We start from the raw sequence: 27,777 nt of genomic DNA, 5'->3' as shown, positions 1-27,777 counted from the left end.
TTGCTGACCGAAGAGATTTATTTATATATTTCAACAGAACACTCTTTATATTGGAAACTCTAGTGCACCAGGAGGATCGACTCCTAAATAAAACTCAGTCAGGATCATGAGCATGAGCAAGGAACTTGATATAAAACAGCAAGAATGGTATAAATAAGAGAAGTGCTGTGTGATCAGCAACAGACAACAACCATGACAACCATGACAACTACACCCTTTAAAATATTTCCTATCTGCCATGTCCAGGTTACTTAGGTACTGTTTTACGGAACCGGAGAGTGTTCACTGATGACTGTTCCCTCGTGGGAGGCTTGGGGGGTCTGAATTCAAACTTCATGTTCTTAATTGAAGCCCACTTTTGCCTTTTCCAGTAGTATGAGATGGGAATGGCCAAGGCCATTATCATAAGGAACTGCCAAAGAGAGGTAAGTAAATTATATTATATACAATAAACACTAAATGCAACAACTATATTATATCAACACTGAATATAACAATAATTGTTTGTATGATAAAATAGTCTACCTTGATGCCCATCTCCTTTCTCGTGTTCAGTTCTGGCTGTGAAATCCAAGAAAGGAACTCTGTCACATCCTTAGCAAGCTGGGGCACGGATGCTGGGGTACCTGCATTAGGAAAAAGTAAAACACTGAAGAGTGCCTGCTAGCTATAAAAGTAAGAGTGAAGGAGAGAGGGAGATAGCATACCGTCAGGATACTCCATTATACCAGGGTAAAGTGCCTGGGCCATGTTGATAGCACCTCCTGCAAAGTAGGGATTGTAATGGAGGTTGTCTGCAATGCTGTATCCCGCAGGCGGGTCGCAGTAGCCTGTCAGAATGGCAAAAACGTAGTTCTCTTCACCGTGTCGGGCCCTGGTAATGTAGCTGAGGTCTGGGGGTAAACCTCCGTCATTGGCGAACTTCGCTTCCTCATCATTTCTGTACGGATTGGGGAGCTTATCGCTCAACTTGCCAGGCCTTTCGAACATCTCGCCTGTCTCGTCTGGCCCATCTATGATCATAACCTAAAGAAAGGAGGCACCTCTGTCACTACTAGCCTACTTATTACTTACCCACTACTTAATTTGATTACTTTGATGTAAATGCTTTGACGTAACTTTTACATGATGTAAAGACAATACATAAAAGTAACAATCCGCATGTTACTTGCTGAAAATTTTAGAATAAAACAACAAGATAACCCTATCGGACACATACATCGTAGCACATGTCTCCAGCACAGCTATTTTCAGGTGTTAATAAATGCAGAAAGATAGACTTAATAGATTTCCAAAGCAGTGCGCAGCTGCAATATATACTTGTAAGTGTTGATCATGTTTAAAATTTGACAGTGATTGCAATGCAGGATTAACAAATGGTATATAAAATATTGCGACCGGTTTTTTAAAATGATTTAATGTTTGCTGAAACAAGCCTGTTATGAAAGTAATTCATATCAAAATTCAATCAGGCAAGGAGTTTGAGTAAGCTGGTCGCAGCCACCAACTATAGTTAAAGGTTGACTTGCAACAAAATAGAAAAGTTTTGGAAAGAGAATCCAAACTACGGCGGTCTCGTGTGGCTGCGATTTTCTGTTCGTTTTTGAGCTTTTAAGAGCTTGTAATCACATTTCCACATATTTGGCACTTACAACACAACAGAGTAAGACATGGTGAATCTTTTGATACCAAATAACTGTAATGTGAATTTTGTTGCAAGTCAACCTTTAACCAACTGAAGACGCGGACAGTGAAAAGATATTCCCCACTCGACACAATACATTGTTACGATATCCAATATATGAAAATGTGCAAGCTTGTATCTCTCACCTCCTCGGCCTCTGCTTTCGCCTCGTCTTCAGTCATGAACACATCCACCATCTCGCGGAATGCCAGATATTTTACGCTGTGACACGCCTTGCAGACATTTTTGTACACCAGATAGCCTCGACGCAGACTGCAGGTAAAGAAAAGAGTTAGCCTCTAGCGAGAGAAGGCAAGTATATTTAAATACATCCCTTAACTAGTTGATAAACATAACTAACCTGTTGACATCGTAAGACCCAAATGTCTTGTGAAAATGCCAGTCGAGCTTCGGCGAATGAAGAAGCAAATCGGCGGCTTGTACGGGATGGTGTTCAAAATTATACGCGGCAAGCCCTGCACCGGCACCAGCAACACCCAACAGTGACGCTGCCTGCAATATAGTTACACTGTGGCAGAAAACAGCATGCTGACTATTGAGAAGTAACAACGAGCTAACAGTAAGCTGACAATACTTACAATCTTTTTTAAGGGAGACCAGCCAGCCATCCCGGAGCACCCGTGAACAACCACCTTATTATTTCTAAAATATAAAAACTACCGCTAGCAAGCATTTTGAAAAAGGAGTAGCGGAAGGATGTCATAACGGTTACCAGAATAACTCCCTGAAAGCATAGGATTTCTATGTGGTTGTAATGAGATTCTCATGACAACCACATAGAAATCCAAGGCTTATGATGAGAACAAGTGGCATCGACTTTAAAGTGCTTTATGAGTTTTAAAGTACTAGGTACTTTAAAACTCATTAAACATCTAATGAAAATTTCTCATTTTAACAACACGGTTTGTCTTTGCAAGGGACCCTATAACTATTTTAATGACAGTAATTTTCATCATTACAAAATCACTTGAGGAATTTGTTGCATCTATGATTTTGTATGGTGACACAAATGCACATCTACATGTAGTTACAAAATCCATAAGGTAAGGCAACCATAATCTAAAATTGTTCAACTACTTTGGGCATGTTATAGCTGTCATATATATAGTCAAGTGGGGTAAGTGCACCATTGGGGCAAGTGCACCAGCTGTTGATATTTTATCAGCCAATCCCTGCATAGCTGTCTATGAGTTGCAGACCTATTACCCATGATCCTCCACAGGAAGCTATAAGCCCTGCATTCTGGATTTCAAATTTTTTGTGAAGTGAGCAACAAAAACGTAAATGCGCTATTGAAGTAGTTGGCTTTAAATTTAGAGCTGTTCACTGATAATTTTATAACTTTCATTTTAGTGGATATTTGTTTTGGCTAACTATTGAGTGCAACTGGTGTCTGTCCATAGAATACCTTTTTTCTTGTTTTAATCCAAACAAATAATTTTGTATTATTTTAACTGGGGTGGTGCACTTGCCCCTGATAACTTTAGAGACAGGGGCAAGTGCACCTATGTAGTACACATTAACATTAACCTACGTGCACCTTAATATATAACAAGGGCAGGGCAAGTGCATCACCCAGCAAACATGTAGTTCTCCATCAAAAGAGACGGTTCAATCTTATTTCAAGTTCTCCAATCTCTATAGTCTTTTTTGTTATACTTTTGAGTTAGTCTATGTCAAATTTGTGGTTCACTTGAGTAAAACTGGTCACTTGAATTGCAATGGTATAGAATTGCTAATTTTTAAAATTTTAATGTTCAATACGATCAACATTTCAGTGGTGCGGTACGAGCTCAAAAAAACTTTTTTTTTCATCTCTATTGAATTTTATATAATTTCAATATCAGCAATTTGGTGCATTTGCCTCTGTTTATCAACCAATGCATAACAATGGCAAAGAAGGCTAAGTGGTGCGCTTACCCCTGTATATGGGGTAAATGCACCACCTAGACACACATTTTTTAGCGCTTCATATAAAGCAATGATATTTAAAAAATAGAGAAAGCATAATATTATTATGCTTTATTAGTTATCTTGAGGTGTTGACTGATGCTCTAAAAAAAGAATCAAGAAGATTGACCCACTAGAAGCTGAGATATAGCCAGCCAAACACAGGTCTACCTAATAAAGAATCAGAGGAAAACCCGTCGAAAATCCCGAAAACTGTGACGTATAAAATCGACTTAATGTTCATGTGCCAGAGTTGTGCACCCTTACCGCCGTTACGTATAATGATTGTTTTGGCTACGAGATGGGAAACGCTTCTCGCGATAGTAAATAATTTACAGACTAGCTCTGGTTTCTCAGGAAAATCAAGCAAACATTGTGTGGTAAAGGCATTTGCCCACAACCCCTCGCCGTGATTTTTCAAAACAGAAGAGCAGATTTTGACTATTGTGCTTCAAATTTTAACTCGATCTCCACGGATATGCTCCGAAGATCCTCTGTTCAACGAACGGCGCGTGTATAGTCTATATGCGACATCCGCGATTGCAGTTCGTTTAGAATAAGAAATGAGAATGTGAATTTTTGTTCATTCATAATTTTTCTATTGTGTATCTACTGCAGCATTTAGTTGATTTTCATGATTATCGTCACTATTAACAGACTGTAAGTTCACTACAACCATAATCTTAAAAAAGAATAACTTGACCGTGCTGCTCTCGCTGTAAGAAAAGAAAACGATAACTTTTGATTTGATTTTTCTATTGATCTATTATCTTATCTATGATTATTTTTTATGATTAATATAATAATCATGATGCATATTATACAAAATAATAATATAACTGCGTATAGAATAAATGATGTAACTACCATAATTTGTAGAAAGTGATAGCAGAATGTTGCGAAATAATAGATGCGTGTAATTATTTTATTCTAAAACTAATCTACACGTCAGAGGGACTGGTTCGGAATTCTCAGAGCAATGATTGTTAGGCCCAATTTGATTGTTCTATACTTTCAGGAATTAAACCAATTAAAACGCCGTGATTGTTATAGGAGAGCGCATTAGTTGGCTTAATTGACCAATGGCACACAAGTCGATTTCATACGTCATATATTGATGATTACCAAAACACTTATGTTTTTTGGGAGACCTGTGTTTGGCTGGCTATATCTCAGCTTCTGGCTGGTCAATCTCCTTGATTCTTTTTTTAGAACATCAGTCAACACCTCAAGATAAATAATAAAGCATAAAAATATTATGCTTTCTCTATTCTTTAATTAACAGTCTTTTAGTGCTGATATTCTTGCTCAGAACATTCTGGAGTTTCACAATGACAAATATTAGACTCAAATATTTAGTTAAAGCAAAGCAGTAAGACTGCGAAATTGAATTACCCTTTTTCAATGGTGTACTTACCCCACTTGACCCTACTAAAAAGTCTGAAAATCTATTGTCTGGTGCAAGCAATTATTATGAACCATTTTTCTTTAATATTCAACCACGAATATGTTTAGCTCTTTTTTAGATATACACTTTAGAACAGTGCTGAGCCAATTCAAAGAATTGCATTCATGTAAGACAGTCATACCTCGGCATACAAGTGAATTGAGCTTGTATGTCAAGCTATGTTTTGTAGTAACTAGTTTTTATTGGTCAGGTCCTATGTGCTAAAGAAATGCTATCATTCTATGCTATCATTTACAATCAGAGAACAGAATGAGCTAGAATTGTGCCACAGTTGTCTTATTAAAGAGTCATCACTTTAAGAGTTATACACTTCGATTAACTCATCGCAAATACATCACAAAGCAGTTGCATAATCCCGGTGAGATTAGTCGTACAATATGTATGTTAGCCTACACCAAACTAGACAAAAATTTAAACTAATTATTATGTATATTCTAAAACAAAGCACAAACACATCAGGTAGGAATCGGAAAACCAGCAGCCCACCGACCAAAAGAATACACCGACAATATAAAACTTGAAACAATGAAAATTATGGATGAGCAGTGTATGATGAGCACGAGAGAAAATAGTACATGGATATGCAAAAAGGCAAATCGTTTCACTAGAACAACAACAAAAGCACAGAGTAACAGTCTAAAACCCAATAATAAATATATATACAATAAATGTACACAAAAAGTCAGTTTTCGCTTTGTTGCCACTACATATTGGTATGCGACTATAATTGATATTGCACCAATAAAAAGCATTCTCAATAATAGAATCATATCAGTAGTTTTAACAAAATTCAGTTTGATCTCAGCATTTGCTTGAGGCTTGTTTATTCTTGTCAATCATACTATTGATTAATGTTTCAACAATTATATTTTTATGCTATGCAGCCCAATTCTTTAAAAATTCACTCAGTTACTTAGAATACTTCAATAATCACAGACTGTCAATAATACTCAACATAATTTCGATCTCGACCAGTCTTGGTACACAGTTTCCAAATTGTTAACTTGTGATTGTGTGGCAGATTGCCAAAGCCAAACGTAATAAAAAGCGATGTTGACAATAGCTTTCCAAACTGCAATTAACCATTGACTGTGTAAAAACTAAGACATACTGTAGTGGCAACACTATAAGCAGCCGAGCAGATCAAATCCTGGTAAGATGATATCCTGTCTTGACCTATACTTTGCACAACTCATACCCTGAAGATTTGGCCAGCAAGCTGAATACCCCAATTCTCAAACTACGCTACGACTGTTGCTTTCACTAAAAGCTTGAAAATTTTTTCACAAAAACTATAGAATGTTAATTATTTACCATCGCTTTTTATAGTATCGCTAGCAACTATAAACGTGAAAGCGCAAATACTCACATAAAATATAATATAGTGTTGTTTTGATAACATAATCAAAAAAGTTTAAAATCTAGGCTATACCACTAACTACACTATCATAAATCGACACAAACTCAATAGTCCTAGCTGGATTTCAACAAGGGGACACGCATAAGATTTGATAAACCCTCGCAGTAGCTTTGTAGAACTTTTAACAGTAATACCAACATAATCACAAACCCACTCTCTGGAACCAAATAATTTATGACCAACGCTGAAAGTCTGGAGGTTTAGTGAATCATGATGATTGAGGAGCTACGTACGAAATTTCGTAAAAGCTTTACAACGATAAGATTCAAGCCGGCAGCCTGCCCTTCACCTTACACAATATTGTCGCTCCAACCAACCGCTCTACATCGGACACGTAGGAATGCTATTCGTCTCGAAGGGCCAGCTCGGACCAAACTTTTTTCAACACTCTTATACACGCATTTACCGAACACAAATTATTAGAGCTCAATGAATACTGTCTTCCTTTTTCCCCTGCTTAACAATGACAGCGAGTGTTTTTGATTTCGATAGTTAAGGAGGAAGCCAAGTAACGATTGGTCTTACGTAAGTATCGATTGAAGCTTACTTCCCATCCATAAAGTTATCTTCGGCTATTTATACCATAGAGCTAGTTGGTATGATCTCGACCTTTTTAATTTATACAAGCTTGCGTGGTAGACAATGAAGCGCAAACTAAGCACTTTGCGAATAGTGCTTAGTTTGGCACTGTGTAGTCAGAGGATGAAAAACTCAAAAGACCCTGAACTGTTTTCTGACCCTAATCAAATTTTTAACAGCTACGCTGAGCTATCGAATATATCTACGTCTATGAAACATAATGATATTGCATGTTGATTCCTATTTACACATTTATACAGTTGTTTTAAGAGTTATCTATGCTGTAAATGTATTGACTCTCTCACGTATAAACCTAATAACATGAAAGGTTGCATTTTTCTATGATAATTTTGATATTTCCAAAGCATTTTCAGAGTATTTTTTGTGTTGGGGTTTGCTGTCATAACCAACCTCGTGTACTATTATCGGTTTACCCAAAAATATTGTCATTTTGTATTCAAAATAAAGCATTACTGTTCTTTATGAAAAAAGTAAAATATAATGCGTCTCGATACATACACTAGTCGGGATGTTCTAGAGACCAGCCAATCAACTCGCGTCTATAATACATGTCCGGAGTTAATTCACCAAGGTCTCTACGATGCACGAAACGGTAGAAACAATAGAGAAACGGAGTACATATAGGAAATGCGGTTGACAAAGCAGTAAAGTCGAAGCTCAATCATAAATGTGCATCAAAAGTGGGTGGTACCAAGTTTTTGAAGCAGTACATACTTCCTATCGCTGAGCTATTACAGGCTCCGCAGGTGCACGAATTTTGCTCATCATCCCAAACAAAAAGGGAGGAAAGGGGAGGGGGGGACTACTAAAGAAAACTCGCAAGAGTGGGGTGGGCACAACCCCTATTTCTAGTCACTGCGCTGAAGCCAACGCTACAACCTGTAGAACCCAACAGGATAGAGCTGAAACCAACTCACTTGTGCTCTGCTGAACCCAACAGAGTGCGCTGAACCCAACGCTGCTGACAATACAACCTGCTGAAACCAACAGGAGGGAGCTGAACCTAACTTACCTGTGCTCTGCTGAAACCAACAGAGTGCGCTGAAACCAACGCTGCCAATGCTATAACCTGCTGGAACCACCAGGAGAGAACACAACTCTTATAAGGATAATAATTTAATTATCCAATTTATTTATAGTAATTTTGTGTGAGCTTGATATTCTTCTGTTGATGACGATTATAATGACATTTCTCAACAATAACAACTTTATTATAGTAATACTAGTTATGTGTCTAATTCAAAAGCCAAACATAAGCTGACCTGCCTAAAAATTTGTGGCAGTATTTATATTACATAAGCGATTAGCCTAGAGATTGGCGTTATCATTCAAACTGACCAATCATATCGTCTTGCTGACTGTTGACTTTCTACCTTCATGACCTAAAAATTATCTACCTTCATGACAATAAAAGTTATTGCTAGACCATGAGCTATTGCAGTATAACAATCTAGACACTAACAGAAAGCCCAGAAAATTCTACATATACTGGGTAGCGAACAGTAATCGTACAAACAGTAAGACATATTTCGAGAATAAAAAGGACTAATTACAAAATCTTATTTCGAGAAACGTAGAACATAAACAGAAACAAAAATTATTCAAGTAATCTTAAACAACTAACAATTATAACAGAAACTTAGATTATTTTGACTCGTAACCATGAGAACATAAGAAAATTCTTCAAATGAGTGAACAGTAAGAAATAAATTAAAGAAGATTGTTCATTGCGTAAAAAGCTTGATACATAACGTCTGTTATCTTTTCTAGATTAACCACTATCCCAAAAGTCACTTTTTTATGTATATATCGGCTACGTCACCTTTTCCTTTGATCAGTTCATCATGCTTTTCTGTGCAGAGTGTCCGAAGTGTATCGCCTCACTCGGTGAGCTGTGACGGCATGAGATATGTCACGTCAGGAAAATCAAGTGTCCCTCTTGCAAGAGCGTCTTCGCCACCAGGGCAATGTTAGTCCAGCACACAAAATAAGTACACCAGCGATCTGTGGCGACACATACATCACCCACGAAACCGCTGTGCACAAGTAGACCGAGGGAGAGGAGGGCATCTTCTTCAAGGCAGCTACCAAGTGGGCACAGGAGACCAGTGTGGCATCCATCCAACTCGGCTAGGACTTTGGCCACTCAAATTTGTGAAGTCTCCTCTCGAATCGTTGCCAAGAACCCTCAAGATCCTCTCGGCCTCGATGAACTGGATGTCCTTGATACGGACAACATCCAAATAGAATAATTTTCTGGAATTATTTCTCTTATGGCTCTTTTCAGGGCCACCACTATTTTCATAGAGTTTGTTTGTTCAAATATTTCGCTTGATTTTTAAGTTTACTACACGACTCCTTCATTTGCTGTTCCTTTTGTACCAACTACCAGAGATTACAAGAAACAGATTAGAGGGCGTCTACCTTTTTTTGTTTGCATCGCACAGAAGGTGCATGCCGTACACCTGGACAGAAAAACTAAACAGAAACATCATCTCCTTTTTGGTTACTTTTTATAAGCAAATATTATCATAAGCCAATACCTGAAGGAAATAAATTTTGTGGAGTTTGGGAGACGTATTCCTTGTTCTATTTTTAAAACATTACCAACATTGAGGCAGCTTACGACAGCTCCCTGACATATTGTAGTGTATGTTCACTCAGCAGCCATCTTCAAACCACTTTTCAAACATTTTTTCTCAGGTTAATAAAAAACGCTCTGAAAGACAAGTTTTTAGCTAATCAACATCTTTCAAATATCTGATGCTGGCAGATCTGCAAAGAAATGGGCAAAGAGTATGGACAGCTATTCGCGCAACGGTGTAACTTTCATTGGCTATTTTTAACCTTTCGTCACTATGATTATTATTTTACAATCTTTGAGTTTGTATATTCAAGGTGTTAGATTTGTAGTAATAAAGACGTACTATTACTTATAAATATTGCTTATGATCATAGCTAAGCACTCTCACAAGTGTCTGAATCAATACTAATCAATTAGTCCATACAACCGCAGACAAAGCACACAAATTGAACAGGATCAAAATCAAGAACAACATGACAAAGCAGATTCAACAAAGATATATATATATATATATATATATATATATATATATATATATACATTATATATATATACATGTATATGTGTTGAATCTGCTTTTTTATATATATACTAGCTGCATTACCCACCTACGGGAATAGATTCACATACGGCATAAGGTTTATTGAGAGTGATCTTTCATAATGTAAAACAACTCCAAATATGCAGTCTACTGAAATTGTTGCCTTGATCAGAGTATACATACACGTATACATGTTAATAATGTTGGGGAGAACAATGGAAATCTGCAATGTGTTTTTACAGCTATATAATATAATATAATCTAGTAAATATTCTAGATTCATGCATCCGTTCATACCTGTCTATATCTGCAGTTGACAATCGCGCACTTTTGCCGCCGATTCCCCGACTCAGCCGACCAGTCTACCCGCCAAGCAGTTGACAATCGCGCTCTTGCACTAGCCTCGCAATCAATCGCCTCACACTCCCCAATCAATCGCCTTGCAATCAAACGCCTCGCACTCCTCAATCACCTTGCAATCAAACGGCTCGTCTCGCAATCAATTGCCTTGCACTCGCCTTGCAATCACCTTTGCACTCGCCTCGCAATCAATCGCCTCGCACTCGCTTTGCAATCAATTGCCTTGCACTCGCCTTGCAGTCAACTGCTTCGCACTTGCAGTCAATCGCCTCGTGATCAATCGCCTCGCACTCTATCGCTTTGCAATCAATTGTTTCGCAATCATTCGCCTCGCAACTAATTGCCTCGCACTTGCAATCAATCACCTCGCAATCAATCGCCTAACACTCAATCGCTTGGCAATCAATCGCCTCGCACTCGCCAACTCATTCATCCGGAGCGCCGCGCTTGGAGTCTTTCGCTGCACTCGGAGTGAAAAAGGTCTAACGCGCATCCCCAAGTGACACCACGGCCTCAAACCCAAACCGCTAGCTACATTACCCGTTCATGGGAACAGATTCGCGTACAGCAAGAGGTTTATTGAGAGTGCTCTTTCATACTGTAAAACAACTCCAAGTATGCAGTCTACCTAAATTTTTTGCCCTGATCAGACTATGCATACACATATGCAGTCTTACATGTCAATAATGCTGGGGAGGACAATGGAAATCTGCAATACTTTTTACAGCTAGTCTACAATGTATCAGTCTCAAACCACTCAAATCGGAGTTGCCCTATTTGTGTACAGAAATAATGAAATTGACATTGCTAGGCAAATTGAAGTTCTTCAAACTGGCAGTATTGAAACATTTTGCATGCTTTAAGAATTTCTACAAAATATTTTGCTATCGGCAACATTTATTGAATGGAGACTTCTACATGCTTAAAACACTAATCAAGGCTCACCAGTTCTTTGTCTATAGCCTGTGTTGTGACATGGTATATACAAACAGTGATGCGGTTGTGTCAATAAAATTTATATGTATAACAGCACAGACGGTATAATGTCAAGGCAGACACGGCATTAGCACCTTACAATAATAAAACAACGCCAACATGATAGCCTTTTTATGGGATACAATAAGGAAAACGAATGCATGAAAATATATATACTGAAAAATATGTTAGAAAAGGCTGCATGTGGATAATATGTAGGTATAGCTGAACAGGAAAAACATAGCATGACATAACAATAACATAATGTTAATTCAATGCAAGCATGACAATAATAACACAATGTTAGTTCAATGCAACACTTGCAGATAGGCAACATTTTTGGTTTTTCTGTCGGGTGTAGGAACAAACAGTTTTCGGCTTGTGCCTACTTTTGAGCAGGTGACAGTACAGCTGGCAATGGCTAAAGCAGGGTGACAGTAAATCGATATCAGCTGCTCTCTTTCTTCTCACCATTGCCTATTGCAACGCTCGGAGTACCCGTGCAAGTTCTGTAGTAGTAAGTTACAGTACTCGAAACTGGGAAAGAATTAGTAACTCAGCTGCTGAAAGAAATGAACATGTTTACTATCACGAACAGTGGCGAATCCAACATTTTAAGTAGTGGAGGTGTAGCAATCCATAGACAATACAACATTGAATGAGAAGTACTTTCCTTTTTGAGGTAGAAATTTAGTAGGTAAAATGCGAAAACAATTCTCTAGGTGGCTGGAAAAAACAAACCTTCACGGCGACCTTTCTCATTGGCAGTAAATATTAATTACATGTAAATTACTACTCATTAATTTATTTAATGAGTAGTACATTTGTATAGCTGTATAGGCACCTTTGTGTATAGGCCGCAGAACTCAGGACGGTGCTTATAACACAACAGCAACTTTGCTGTTTAAAACGGAACATGCCTTTGGGCACTGTTCCGTATTAACCTACGCTTTTAACCGAGTGCCTAATGGAACAATACCGTTGGGCATTGTTTCGTTTTCTCTATCACCGCTAGAGGCGCACTAACCAGAGATTTCGGTTAATGCGCTCTAGCGGTGCAGAGAAAAACCCCAGAATAGTTGCACCCTTATATAAGCCGCTTGGCTCAAATCATCAGAAAAAAGTAGCAGCTAATAGTCCAAAAGTACGACTTTTACTACTCATATTAATTTAATTGGCTTTGTATGACCGAATGGAAAAAATAAAGCCCACTCTATAATTTATTTACTACTAATATTAATTCAGTTCGCTTTGTACGACCGAAATCCGTACGACGAAAAAGGAAAGGCTGCACTATAAGGCGGACTAACACACGCACATACACACAGATTGCCGTTTATATAGTCCCACGACCAAACACGAGCGAAGCGATTGTTTGAGAGCTTTATGATAAATGCATATGTGCACACAACTCACGAAAATTATTCATCAACACCGTCGCAAACCCTTGTACCGAAATCTCATCAATAAATTTAACCATTTTTCAATTGAGTCGTTTAAGTATAATAACAATACAAAACACATATAAACCTATTTAAATATGTTACCAAGTCTTTGAAATTTGTAGACAAATCCTAAACCTTACCCATCTGATCGGATAATACATAACTAGACATTAATTTGGCATAAAATCGCTATTAAAACCTGACAAGCTTTTTTAAATCAAAATTAAGACCGGCCAACGAAACGCCGATAAAGCCGTGCGACCAAGAGTAGAACCATTAAGTCGGGCAGATTTCACGAGAAAAACGTGCACATTTCACCAGTCTACATGTATGGCATTGTCCATTTGCCGAAGATTTCTAATATCTTTCCGTTTTTAATATCTTGCAAAAATATTTAATTATAAGAATAATTACTCGTTTTTATAAAATTATAAGATTTAATTATAAGAATAATCATTCGAATTTATTTATTCGAAGATTTCTGTAATAAACGTAGACCGTTTGAGGCGTAGACCGATTTACAGATACGAAATTGTGGTACGTACACAGTTTATCTGCCTGATTTTTTTGTCCAATTACCGAAGGTTTCATTAAATTATTTAGAACGTTAGCTAAAATTCTTTACATCTTATGTACAAGCTAGGGCCGAACTACGATGCCCCTTTATGACGAGAACACTTTTGTTTTGCTCCAGTTTGCAGAAAACTTTCAGATGCGTGAATGCTGATGCTCGCTTTCTGTTACAGATCGCTATCAAAACCATTCTACATTCAACGCAACCAACTTTCAAATTGTGTATATTACACGGCAGCTTGCCATTTTACTTCTAATATTGCATTTCAGAGATATAATAAACGTATTTCCTTATTGCTATTGTTAAATTACATACATTACAGTAGGTTAGGCCTACAGCTTTAACTAATATTCATTTTATTGTTGTAAAACATAAGTTTGAGATAGTAGTAGATTAGGTGTGAATTTTTTACGACCTCTTGTTTTGCATAATTGACTTTGAATTTAATTTCAAAACAACTTGACAACTATCATGGACATACAACTTCCCAGAACACCACGTTGTGGCCGTCACCGACGCAGTGGCCATCCACGTGTCTCTCAATTATTACAGCTCAATAGGAGGATAAATAGAAGGTCCTCACAGCAACCATCAACATCAAATGCTAATGTTCAACAACACGCTACTCAATTGAATAACAACAACTCATCTGATTCAGAGAATTCTTTAGTAGATGTGGAAGGCGATGTAAATGACATGGACTTGGCAGCCCCTTCGTTTCCAGATGATGATCATGAATTTCTGGACATCATTGACCATGAAAAAATTGCACAAAACAATATCGCTCCTCTCAATAATGCCCCCCTTCATCACATTCCTCATTTTCAATCTTTAGATTGTCCTGATTTTCAAGAACTGCGTAACAACTTTCTAGGCAGACTTGACAACAACATATCACAGCTCACATGTACCTAATGTAATGAGAAACATTTCATTACATACAATGCTCAAATACAACTATGTCATACATGCCAACAAGTTAGACCCGACACTGTTAATAAATTCAGTGCAGCCAACAATATGGACCCAGGTCCATCTGTTGAATTGTTATCTTCTCTTACACTTATAGAACAGTTACTCATTGCCAAGGTTAATCCTACAATGTCAATGTTCCATCTTCCGCGTGGTGGCCAATTTGGGTTCAGAGGTCTTGTCATCAATTTCCCTCAGAACGCGAATGACTTTGTTATAAATTTGCCTCGCCAACTACAACAAATTGACATCATTGTCCTTCGTCGACGCCAGAACCAACCTGCCTTGCCAGCCAATCTCTTTACAGTTCGTCTTTAGCAGTACCCTTTCTTTTTTCCATTATCACTTTGGTCGTGGGCTGTATGACAGAGGAGTTTCTAGTAGATATACATACATATGGATGAAGAAGAATTGTGCATAATCTGATTTCTCCAAAAACACATAGGGGAAGGTGGAGCAAGCTGGGTCAAAAATCGCAATTATGCAAAATATGACAAGATTAGAAGCTCTAGGATTGTGAAACCTTTCATATAAATAGGTGTTTGCTATAAATAGTGTGTTCTATTCTGCTGAAAATTCACAATGGTTAATCCTTGGTCAAACTTACAAAATACTCTTTTGAAAACTTGTTGTCATGTGTCCCAACTTACTCCACTTGTTAGGTAAGTTAGGTCAGTCAATGAGGAAAGTTGGGTGAATATAGAAGTATTCAGAAGAGTTGTTTTATGACTCAATAAAGCTTTACAACTACAACTGCTGTATATTTCAGATTTACACTTGAATATTTTCTACACTTACAATTATTATGTGCGTGTACATATATACATAATATTATGCATAAGTAATATTAGTAACATAAAACATAGCATATCTTTATTAAGTGTAAAAATCTACCAGCCAATCCAATCCCTTACATCCTGTTACCATTTCAACATAAACAAAAAGCTTTCATTTTTAGCAAACTGCTAAAACACACTTTTTAATTTAAAACTCCCCTTCCATTATCAGTCTCTGCCACTGGTAAATCATTGTCTGAATCAATCAAAGTTTCTTCAGCTAAGTTTGAGGATGAAACTGTATTCAGATTTTTTATTTTCTTTCGTTTTACTTGGGATTTTTTCAGTTGCTGTTGCTCTTAAGTATCAGCTAGTATTTCAATCTAAGCTCTCTTTCTTGTTTTTACTGTGGCTTTTTCATGTGGTGCCTTTGGTAGTGTTTTCAAAGACTACTACTGAGTGTGAAGATTATCTTGACTGTATTAAGACTTCATTTATTAGGCCTATATTTGCTAAGGCCATTATTTGTTTCTTACCTTTTAGAGATGTCATCAAAAAGATGATCAATAAAAGCTTATGGGGCAAGTTTGGCCAGTGACCCATCTTGCCTCGCAAAGGTCAACCCAACTTTCCCCAGCTGTATTTTTTGCACAAAATGAACTTATTCTCAATATTGGTTCTAGCAGCTGCTAATATTTATCTACTAAATTATATTACTATTATTATTATATTACTAAATTAAAGGTGATATTTTAGCCATTAGTCATATAAACATACTGCTGCTTTTCTACCAAAATCTTATAGTACTATGTGGCAGGTAAAGTTTACTGTTGATATAAAATAGTAGTAAATGTCGAATAAAGCATTCACCTGTTAAATCTTCCTTATTGAGCAATGGTAGAAAATTGCCTTGACCTGAAATATTCTCAGTGACCTAACTAAAGAAAACAAACATAGCATGCAACTCCACATAGGTATGTGGCCTGGCCCAAGTTGCCCCCTGGTGCAACTTTTTCACCTCCCCCTAAGAAACTAATATGCAGAAAGCTTTTATGAAGCTGGTCAACTGACTATCTTTTCTTTATTATTGTATACACACATATCCAGCCCTCAAAATGTTAAAAAAATTCAGTTGCTTGCTCTAATTAGACATAACAAACATGCTTCATTCTAAATTGTGCTAAGATGTTAATATAATATATAGAAGCATAGCTTAGGCTCACTTTTTTACATTTATTTGATATTGAGGTAGACCTAGTTTGAAACACGCTTTAAAATGTTGGTTAGCTTGTTTGTACCATATTATTTACGGTGCAAGTTTGACAAACTGGTAAACAAGCAGCAGTAGTGTTTAGATTCCTTGCTGTTTATTCTTGCTTTAATAAAATTAAATACATAGTTAATACATGTATGTTTTACAAATTCATTCTAAGGTGACTTGATGTACAACCTCACTGCTGCTGCCAGAGCTTATATGATGTCATTCAGCTGTCATGAGAAGTTCTATTTCCATTTTTATATTCATAGGATATGCTTTATTTAAAGATAATATATTATCCTCTGCTTAAAGTTCCTCATAACTATAACCTGTACAGAGATGTAGGGGAGCAAGCCTTCTCTCTATCTTTCATTGGCCTTTCTGTTTATACTGTGAGACTTAACCTCTTTAAGCCTACTAAATGTACCTCATCAGATGTCTCATTCTCCATCATCACAATGATTCGGCATAATACTGTCACTGGTCATGCCATAATACTGTCACTGGTCATGCCATAATACTGTCACTGGTCATGCCATAATACTGTCACTGGTCTTGCCATAATACTGTCACTGGTCATGCCATAATACTGTCACTGGTCATGCCATAATACTGTCACTGGTCATGCCATAATACTGTCACTGGTCATGCCATAATACTGTCACTGGTCATGCCATAATACTGTCACTGGTCATGCCATAATACTGTCACTGGTCATGCCATAATACTGTCACTGGTCATGCCATAATACTGTCACTGGTCTTGCCATAATACTGTCACTGGTCATGCCATAATACTGTCACTGGTCATGCCATAATACTGTCACTGGTCATGCCATAATACTGTCACTGGTCATGCTATAATACTGTCACTGGTCATGCCATAATACTGTCACTGGTCATGCCATAATACTGTCACTGGTCATGCCATAATACTGTCACTGGTCATGCCATAATACTGTCACTGGTCATGCCATAATACTGTCACTGGTCATGCCATAATACTGTCACTGGTCATGCTATAATACTGTCACTGGTCATGCCATAATACTGTCACTGGTCATGCCATAATACTGTCACTGGTCATGCCATAATACTGTCACTGGTCATGCCATAATACTGTCACTGGTCATGCCATAATACTGTCACTGGTCATGCCATAATACTGTCACTGGTCATGCCATAATACTGTCACTGGTCATGCTATAATACTGTCACTGGTCATACCATAATACTGTCACTGGTCATGCCATAATACTGTCACTGGTCATGCCATAATACTGTCACTGGTCATGCCATAATACTGTCACTGGTCATGCTATAATACTGTCACTGGTCATGCTATAATACTGTCACTGGTCATGCCATAATACTGTCACTGGTCATGCTATAATACTGTCACTGGTCATGCCATAATACTGTCACTGGTCATGCCATAATACTGTCACTGGTCATGCCATAATACTGTCACTGGTCATGCCATAATACTGTCACTGGTCATGCTATAATACTGTCACTGGTCATGCTATAATACTGTCACTGGTCATGCCATAATACTGTCACTGGTCATGCCATAATACTGTCACTGGTCATGCCATAATACTGTCACTGGTCATGCCATAATACTGTCACTGGTCATGCCATAATACTGTCACTGGTCATGCTATAATACTGTCACTGGTCATGCTATAATACTGTCACTGGTCATGCCATAATACTGTCACTGGTCATGCTATAATACTGTCACTGGTCATGCCATAATACTGTCACTGGTCATGCCATAATACTGTCACTGGTCATGCCATAATACTGTCACTGGTCATGCCATAATACTGTCACTGGTCATGCTATAATACTGTCACTGGTCATGCTATAATACTGTCACTGGTCATGCCATAATACTGTCACTGGTCATGCCATAATACTGTCACTGGTCATGCCATAATACTGTCACTGGTCATGCCATAATACTGTCACTGGTCATGCCATAATACTGTCACTGGTCATGCTATAATACTGTCACTGGTCATGCTATAATACTGTCACTGGTCATGCCATAATACTGTCACTGGTCATGCCATAATACTGTCACTGGTCATGCCATAATACTGTCACTGGTCATGCTATAACTGAGCTTTAAACATGATTTTGGAACTACTTGCTTTGTCATATCTGATTGTCAGCAGGGCTATCAGAATTGTCTCATATTTCTACCATAGAGTTGCAAATTTTATTTTACCTGGAATGATATGTAAGAGTTACAACAGAATAAAGTCCTCATACAGTTACAGCTGTCTGAATCAAAAGAGGGTCTGCAAACAAATCAGAAAATGTGGAAGATTGGTTTAAAAATATTGCTATTAAATTAAACTAGTTTGAAGTGATAGAAGGTACAATGAGCTCTATGCTCACCATTATGCACACGGTCTTTTAAAAACCCAATAGTAGGTGGCAGGTAATAAAAAATTTTTTCAGTTAGTAAAAAGCTCATATTTAGCCACCTTCATAAAGATGTCAACGGCTAAAAAAACTTTTTGGCACAAAACTTGAAGGGCTAACTATGTGTCAAAGTGCTTGCAGTCAATAAAGTAGGAGAACCTGGCATCTCAAGTCAAGCAAATATCAAAGCGCATCGTACTATATTTATAAGATGGAACTTTATTAGGAAAATATGAAACATGCAGTCTCGTGGACTGAGTTTTTACCAGGATTATAACATGCATCTACAAGTTGTTACCCAATTGAAGATGCAATATGTGTCAACACCAGTTGAATCGTTTATTCTACTAACTCTGACTTTGTGTTTTCTGCTTGCCACATGAAGTTCTTACGTTTCAAATCCTCAAGTTCCGCCTGTTTTAAACATTAGGATGTGTAGTGAAGATAGCGCCAAAACTACCTTGAACAGAAGGCGTTGAAGGCAGTTTGTATTTCACTATCTGTCATTTATTATCTCAGTGAATACTGAGAGTTTCAACTTTGTATCAGCATGTGTTAGCAAACTCAAAACTATCGTAGAATGCTGCTCGTTCAAATTTTTGAGGGAAGCAAATAACTCGACACTCTCCACATAGGGTGCTGCTCAATATCTGCATTTGTGAGAGTGATGGGCATAACAGAGAGAAAACATTGGTTGACAAAATAAAGCACCCATTTGTGAAAAAATGTGTCAGTTATTGACACTACAACAGCAAACCTACTTATGTGATTTTGCGGTTTAGCTTGTGCGCATATTGTGGCCTATAATCACCGCCTTACTTTGGTATAAATCGTATTAAGAAAGCCAAATAAATACGCTGCACTTAAACAAACAGGAATTGCACTCAAGACTGACCTGTAATGGTTTTCATAGCTCTTGACATGAGTGCTTTAATACGCCAATAAAAGAACCGTTATGAAACCTTTTCATACGTTATGTAAGTGTAACATTAATATTGCTGCCTTTAAGCTTTAGCTGTTCTGTTGTTCCCTAGGATCATAAATTGTTTGCTGTTATGGATGAAAAGTCTAGAACCTTGATGCGCAGGTCCTTGACACTAGTCTCGACTAAGGGAGAGGACAACCTGGTTGTAAAAGAGACAGTTGTTCCTGCTGTTGGTGAGGAGGATGTCATGATTGATGTCAAGTTCTGTGGTCTCAATTTCGCTGAAGCCAGTATGAGGCAGGTCAGCATTCATTCGTCTCCACTTGCATGTAAACGATCCAACTTCTTGATGCTTTCTTTGCGATACCTGATACAAAAATAATACCAGAGCTCATTGTCCACGCTGTAGTTGTACTACTATACCTACTATTTCCCTGGTAGTCCAGTGCTCCGTAGAAGATGATCAGGTATAATAAGTAACTGCACTATATTTCCAAAATGTGGTAAGGGGGTCGATTAGTGCAGAGAGTAGAGTGCTGGTCTATCAACCTGAATGCTGTGAGTTCGAAACATGTATGATGCAATTTTTTTCAACATTCATGTGTGGCTTCAGATGGATAGATGTCTCCTATTATAGTAAAGGTTAGATATTATTATGATGCTGGTCTCAGCGGTCAGACTTTTCATGAATCTATCTGAGCATCCGTACTTTTGATTTGTGCAAAAGCCTGTTTTTACTTCAGGGTTTATATGCACCGATGCCACCAGTGCCCTTTGTACCTGGATATGAGTGCTCCGGCTTTGTGAAGGAAGTCGGCGCTGCTGTCAAAGATATAAAGGTAAGCCGGATGGTTACTTATATTCTGTCTTTTATATTTTTAGGATTTATTCTTACCCATGTCTTAGAACTGATATGGTACCTGGTTATTGCCTGTAGCCCTTAGAACTGATATGATAACTGGTTATTGCCCGTAGTCCTTAGAACTGATATGATAACTGGTTATTGCCCGTAGTCCTTAGAGCTGATATGATAACTGGTTATTGCCCGTAGTCCTTAGAACTGATATGATAACTGGTTATTGCCCGTAGTCCTTAGAGATGATATGATAACTGGTTATTGCCCGTAGTCCTTAGAGCTGATATGATAACTGGTTATTGCCCGTATTCCTTAGAGCTGATATGATAACTGGTTATTGCCCGTAGTCCTTAGAACTGATATAATAACTGGTTATTGCCCGTAGTCCTTAGAACTGATATGATACCTGGTTATTGCCCGTAGTCCTTAGAGCTGATATGATAACTGGTTATTGTCCGTAGTCCTTAGAGCTGATATGATAACTGGTTATTGCCCGTAGTCCTTAGAACTGATATGATAACTGGTTATTGCCCGTAGTCCTTAGAGCTGATATGATAACTGGTTATTGCCCGTAGTCCTTAGAACTGATATGATAACTGGTTATTGCCCGTAGTCCTTAGAGATGATATGATAACTGGTTATTGCCCGTAGTCCTTAGAGCTGATATGATAACTGGTTATTGCCCATAGTCCTTAGAACTGATATGATAACTGCTTATTGCCCGCAGTCCTTAGAACTGATATGATAACTGCTTATTGCCCGTAGTCCATAGCTCTTATAGATGTAAAATCTCTGGTCTGCCATGCATGACTCTCAGGTAATAACTGGCTTTTGGCATTACAGACAGGAGACAGGGTAGTAGCTTTGAGTGACATGGGTGCCTGGCAGGACCAGCTGGTTCTCCCGCAGGAGAACTGCTTTGTTATACCAGAGAATATGTCCCTGGAGGATGCAGCTGCCATTCCAGTTAATTATGTAACAGCAGCCATTATGTTGTTTGAGCAAGCTGTGCTCAAACCTGGCCAGTCCGTATTTGTACATATGGCAGCAGGTAATATATAACAGCGGATAGTCTGAACATGACAGTGGGTTGCTCATGACAATAAACTAACAGAGCTACATCCTGTTAGGTAATAGTATGAAACAACAGGTAGCACTTAGGAGGACTGTAACAGCGAGTAGCACAGAAACAGTACAACATTAACATGAGAAAACTTTGCTATAGTATGAGAGAGTGAGAAACACTCTTTTATGGCTAGTTTCAGTTCCCTAGATATAGAGGTACTCATGGAGCATTGATGGTACAATATGCAAGAGCCAAGACTAATAAGGGCAAGCTGTACCTGGTATAACTGTCTATACTGAAATAAAGTAGTTAGTTACGCTTGTATCTTAGAAACATGTTTGCCTCTATAGGTGGGGTGGGTACTGCGGTTGGCCAACTCTGCAAAACCGTGCCAGATGTTACAGTGTTTGGTACAGCATCAGCGAGCAAGCATGAACACTGTCGGGCGCATGGCATTACCTGCCCTATTGACTACAAGACTCAGGACTATGCACAAGTTGTCAAGTCAAGTTCATTCAGAGGTATTTAATGTTTGTTTGTCCCTAAGACAGCCTTTTCTATCATCTTGTGTGTTCATTACTGCGTGGATTAAGAGATCAGCAAAGTATGCGCTAGAACGGTTGAGATGGTGTAAGGAGACGATACACCTAGCCCATTTTCAAAAGCTTGCTCGTTTCATGTGGAATGTGTTATACTCTGCCACTCCTCATCACATCTTTCCACCACTCTGTTGATTTAGGTGTGGACATCATGCTTGACCCGGTGGGTGGCTCCGACTCATCCCGCTCTCACAGCATCCTTAAGCCCCTTGGTAAACACATTCACTATGGTAAGCTCTTTATTTACTCTCTATATCACACTTTACATTCTCTACCTCTTAGCTAATCGAGGTGTCTTCACTCTCTACCTCTTAGCTAATAGAGGTGTGTTCACCCTCATATAAATAGCTCCCATCTTCTGAAAACCCCGACCTGTCTTATAAGAATTTGGTATACAGACGGTTCCCTACTTACGAACATTCGAGTTACGAACAACGGTACATACGAACGCATGTACGTTGTTCGTAACTCGATTAACTTTTGAATTATTTGTTTGAACTTTGTTTGAACTTTACATACGTAATGTAAAGAGATTTGCCGGCCTTTACTTGGCAAGATCTCTTCTAATAAATAAAGATAAGAGAGTGCCTGTAATTTCATTCAGCTTTTAATTAGCGAAGGAATTTTCACCAGCCAAGAAGCATACGGCTATTTGCTCTGCTCAACTAAATGCGCGCACTCATTTATATACAATAATATCAACCGTTCCGGCTAACGGCAAACGGTAAGAACACCGGCTAACAAGGTGAATGAATAGGACCGCTAGAGCGTTGGTATGACAACAATCTAAGTGACGATAAGTGATAGTGTTATGACAGTATATCAGATATAACAATAGCATAACGAGTGAAACAACGATATAATAAACTGACAACACATACAAAAAATAAGACAACAACGATAAGTGATAGCATAACGATTAAAACAACAATATAATAGAAAGGACAAGACATACAATAAATAAGAAATGCAGTGTCATGGCCCGGCGTCCACCAAAGTATTATTTCCATTTTATTAAATATTTTTTCAGTACAAACCAATACAGGTTAATTATACAAGCCTTAAACATATTTATATAAACCTTCAATATACTTATATAGGCTTTAAACATAAATTATAATACAAAATATAGCACTGAAGCAACTTACGAACAAATTCACCTTACGAACAATCGTCCGGAACGTAACGCGTTCGTAGGTTGGGAACCGTCTGTATTTGTGTAGACTAACTTGTAAGGCCTTTATATACCCCCACCATTAATTTTATCAATAACTCCCGCATAGGATCACCGTAAACAAGACAGACTTTCATGCTGGTCTAATGCTTGCTGACCGTAAGAATGTGATGTAGGTGGCTCAAGTTATGTACTCGGAGAGAACTTAACGTTCTATGGAATGTACAGAGCGCTAGTCAACAAGCTCTTCTCCCCCACGTATGACGGCTTCGGGCTGATGGACAAGAATGTCATGGTCGGTGGGCTGCATGTGGGGAAGCTTGTTAAAGACCGTGCCAACTTCAGCATTGTTAGGAGGAACATGGAGTCATTGGTTGAGCTGTACCAAGAAGGCAAGATAAAACCAGTCATAGACAGCATTTATCCTTTTGAGGAGGTGAGACCTTTGAGCTTACCCTCTGTGTTCTCGTGTTAGAAATTTATTACAAGTTTGGGTTGGTCATTAGTCTTTGTTCACCTACTTCGTTGGATTTATGAGGATCTAAGGCTTGTGAAGCTTTATACTGCATCTTGCCTGCAAAGTGTTGTTTAATGTTGAAAGTAGTTGTACAATAGAATAGAGCATAATACTGTTACATGCTTATTGGTGCTATGCTGTTACATGCTTATTGGTGCCATGATGTTACATGCTTATTGGTGCCATGCTGTTACATGCTTATTGGTGCCATGCTGTTACATGCTTATTGGTGCCATGATGTTACATGCTTATCAGCACCATGCTGTTACATGCTTATTGGTGCCATGTTGTTACATGCTTATTGGTGCCATGCTGTTACATGCTTATTGGTGCCATGCTGTTACATGCTTATTGGTGCCATGCTGTTACATGCTTATTGGTGCCATGCTGTTACATGCTTATTGGTGCCATGCTGTTACATGCTTATTGGTGCCATGCTGTTACATGCTTGTTGGTGCTATGCTGTTACATGCTTATTGGTGCCATGCTTTTACATGCTTATTGGTGCCATGCTGTTACATGCTTATTGGTGCCATGCTTTTACATGCTTATTGGTGCCATGCTGTTACATGCTTATTGGTGCTATGCTGTTACGTGCTTATTGGTGCCATGCTGTTACGTGCTTATTGGTGCCATGCTGTTACATGCTTATTGGTGCCATGCTGTTACATGCTTATTGGTGCTATGCTGTTACATGCTTATTGGTGCCATGATGTTACATGCTTATTGGTGCCATGCTGTTACATGCTTATTGGTGCCATGCTGTTACATGCTTATTGGTGCCATGCTGTTACATGCTTATTGGTGCCATGCTGTTACATGCTTATTGGTGCCATGATGTTACATGCTTATCAGCACCATGCTGTTACATGCTTATTGGTGCCATGCTGTTACATGCTTATTGGTGCCATGCTGTTACATGCTTATTGGTGCCATGCTGTTACATGCTTATTGGTGCCATGCTGTTACATGCTTATTGGTGCCATGCTGTTACATGCTTATTGGTGCCATGCTGTTACATGCTTATCAGCACCATGCTGTTACATGCTTATTGGTGCCATGCTGTTACATGCTTATTGGTGCCATGCTGTTACATGCTTATTGGTGCCATGCTGTTACATGCTTATTGGTGCCATGCTGTTACATACTTATTGGTGCCATGCTGTTACATGCTGCAGTATTTAGATGCTATATGCTGCAGTATTTAGATGCTATATGATGCAGTATTTAGATGCTATATGCGACAGCATTTAGGTGATATATGCTGCAGTATTTAGGTGCTATATGCTACAGTATTTAGGTGCTATATGGTGCAGTATTTAGATGCTATATGCTACAGTATTTAGGTGCTATATGCTACAGTATTTAGATGCTATATGCTACAGTATTTAGATGCTAAATGCTGCAGTATTTAGATGCTATATGCTGCAGTATTTATGTGCTATATGCTGCAGTATTTAGGAGCTATATACTGCAGTATTTAAGTGCTATATGCTGTAGTATTTAGTTGCTATATGCTGCAGTATTTAGGTGCTATATGCTGCAGTATTTATGTGCTATATGCTGTAGTATTTAGGTGCTGTATGCTACAGTGTTTAGGAGCTATATGCTACAGTGTTTAGGTGCTATATGGTACAGTATTTAGGTGCAATATGCTGCAGTATTTATGTGCTATATGCTGTAGTATTTAGGTGCTGTATGCTACAGTGTTTAGGAGCTATATGCTACAGTGTTTAGGTGCTATATGGTGCAGTATTTAGGTGCTATATGCTGCAGTATTTAGATCTTATATTTGCATTTATGGCTGTGTATCTTTATGAATGCTCAACATGAACTCTGATGTGTGTTTAGGTGAAAGAGGCGATGGCTCGAATTTACCAGCGCAAGAATATAGGGAAGATATTGCTAAGAGCTAGCCCAGGCTCTGATGGGAAATGAGCAGATTTGAATGTATGTTTTAAGACTATGCTGAACACTGGTCAGGTATCAATAAGCCTAAACTGTTCTCCAACCATTTGGATAAATAGCACCCTTTTTACTTTCTCTCTAAAGGTAATTCTCACCATTCTTATATTAATTTTATTTATCTGTTATATCCTTTATTTAATTTTATTCCACAATTATCTCCCTTACTTTATTTTTCACTGACTGCAGGGTTTTTCATAGCTTTATGAATATTTATATCATGTCTGTGTACACATTACACCTTCTGTGTACATATTGAAGGATTATGTACAACCTTTGTGTACGACATGTTATAATTATTGAATTCCTTTTTGTCAAGCAGGAAAAGTACGTATGTATGCTTCTAATATAGTCTGTCTGATTGTCTCAACGCTTGCCTTTTTAAACTCTTATTTGTTTGTTTCTGGCCTCTTCCTATCCGCTTCCTATTTATCTCCCCCAGTGGAACCTTCCTATGCATCTCCCCCAGTTGAACCTTCCTATGCATCTTCCCAGTTGAACCTTCCTATTCATCTCCCCCAGCTGAGCCTTCCTATGCATCTCCCCCAGTTGCACATTCCTATTCATCTCTCCCAGTTGAACCTTCCTATGCATCTCCCCCAGCTGAGCCTTTCTGTGCATCTCCCCCAGTGGAACCTTCCTATCCATCTCCCCCAGTTGAACCTTCCTATTCATCTCCCCCAGTTGAACCTTCCTATTTATCTCCCCCAGTTGAACCTTCCTATTTATCTCCCCCAGCTGAGCCTTCCTGTGCATCTCCCCCAGTGGAACCTTCCTATGCATCTCCCCCAACTGAACCTTTTCTTTACTCTCTGTCTTTACATTTGCGTCACAACTCCTGGTGCGAGGTTGCTCAAGGTAGCTCTGTAGAATCTCACTTGGGTGTTTGTGAGATTAGGAGTGCATGGTAATGCACAATAGCGCATAGCATTGCATGTTAGTGCCTTCTAGTACATGTGATTACATGTTAGTGTCTGGGGATACACAATGGCAATGGGCACTAGCGTGTAGTGCTGGATAGTAGAGTATTCGTTGCCAAAAGCTTTCTAAGTCTATGGACCTACTTTCATCTACTTGGAAGTAAGTTTGTAGTTACATAAGATAATACAAATAGTATTTATATAGATAGCAGCATATATATAAATACATTTAGAGCTATTTATTTGTAAACAAATACGTTATACAAATGCATAGTAGCGAATAAGAATTTAAGAAAGAATGTATATATACTATATACATGTATATATACATTATGTATATATACATTATATATATATACATGTGTATATATATATGTATATATATATAGATATATATATGTATACTTTCAGGTATATATATATATATATATGCTATATGTACGTATGTATGCTTCTCAGGTATACTCTCAGGTATATATATATATATATATACCTGAGAGTTTAATCGTTCGCTTCAAGATTATAGTCATCCCCAACAACACTTTCCTGCAACTCACTTGTTGACTGTTGCCAGTATTTGGGCAAGCCTCATGTGATGTGTTTGTGTTATTGGACCCAATGTTCCGATAACTACCGGAATTACAGTTGATCTTACATGCCAGCACTTCTCAATCTACTTTCTGAGTGGG

At 38.2% G+C, this 27,777-nt stretch overlaps 2 protein-coding genes across 7 annotated transcripts; one reads left to right on the top strand and one right to left on the bottom strand.

Moving 5' to 3' along the window:
* On the bottom strand, positions 1-7,112 carry LOC137392860 (cytochrome c1, heme protein, mitochondrial-like). 6 transcript variants are annotated; one of them, XM_068079198.1, is made up of 7 exons: positions 7,069-7,112; positions 2,284-2,347; positions 2,046-2,197; positions 1,831-1,957; positions 708-1,026; positions 526-626; positions 1-412 (listed from the first exon to the last, which is right to left on the bottom strand). In XM_068079198.1, exons 1-7 carry the CDS (start codon positions 7,095-7,097, stop codon positions 248-250), a joined length of 957 nt encoding a protein of 318 aa, XP_067935299.1. In that variant the 5' UTR covers positions 7,098-7,112; the 3' UTR covers positions 1-247. The 6 variants fall into 6 exon arrangements, with proteins under 6 accessions (XP_067935299.1, XP_067935300.1, XP_067935304.1 ...); XM_068079199.1 differs by lacking the exon at positions 7,069-7,112 and adding an exon at positions 6,777-6,864; XM_068079203.1 differs by lacking the exon at positions 7,069-7,112 and adding an exon at positions 6,838-6,856.
* A 12,988-nt stretch (positions 7,113-20,100) lies between these two features.
* On the top strand, positions 20,101-26,538 carry LOC137392859 (synaptic vesicle membrane protein VAT-1 homolog). The gene is made up of 7 exons (XM_068079197.1): positions 20,101-20,292; positions 20,735-20,830; positions 21,691-21,898; positions 22,264-22,434; positions 22,653-22,742; positions 23,863-24,122; positions 26,055-26,538. The coding sequence occupies exons 1-7, from the start codon at positions 20,122-20,124 to the stop codon at positions 26,139-26,141; spliced, it is 1,083 nt and encodes a 360-aa protein (XP_067935298.1). The 5' UTR covers positions 20,101-20,121; the 3' UTR covers positions 26,142-26,538.
* Positions 26,539-27,777: the final 1,239 nt, after the last annotated feature.

The sequence above is a fragment of the Watersipora subatra genome, chromosome 4 (genome assembly GCF_963576615.1).
Source record: "Watersipora subatra chromosome 4, tzWatSuba1.1, whole genome shotgun sequence".
Lineage (NCBI taxonomy): Eukaryota > Metazoa > Bryozoa > Gymnolaemata > Cheilostomatida > Watersiporidae > Watersipora > Watersipora subatra.
Note: the sequence above shows the minus strand (reverse complement) of the source record. Positions and strands in the feature narration are given on the sequence as shown.

What these genes read in the sequence shown, in the direction of transcription:
- LOC137392860 (XM_068079198.1), bottom strand. Translation starts at nt 7,097, where the DNA reads ATGGGAAGTAAGCTTCAATCGATACTTAC. An exon ending in AAGCTTCAATCGATACTTAC is followed by an intron (nt 2,348 to 7,068) that starts GTAAGACCAATC and finishes TTTATATTTTAG; the next exon opens with AAATAATAAGGTGGTTGTTC. An exon ending in CGAAAGCAGAGGCCGAGGAG is followed by an intron (nt 1,027 to 1,830) that starts GTGAGAGATACA and finishes TCCTTTCTTTAG; the next exon opens with GTTATGATCATAGATGGGCC.
- LOC137392859 (XM_068079197.1), top strand. Translation starts at nt 20,122, where the DNA reads ATGGATGAAAAGTCTAGAACCTTGATGCGCAGGTCCTTGACACTAGTC. An exon ending in CTGAAGCCAGTATGAGGCAG is followed by an intron (nt 20,293 to 20,734) that starts GTCAGCATTCAT and finishes TTTTTACTTCAG; the next exon opens with GGTTTATATGCACCGATGCC. An exon ending in GCATTTATCCTTTTGAGGAG is followed by an intron (nt 24,123 to 26,054) that starts GTGAGACCTTTG and finishes ATGTGTGTTTAG; the next exon opens with GTGAAAGAGGCGATGGCTCG.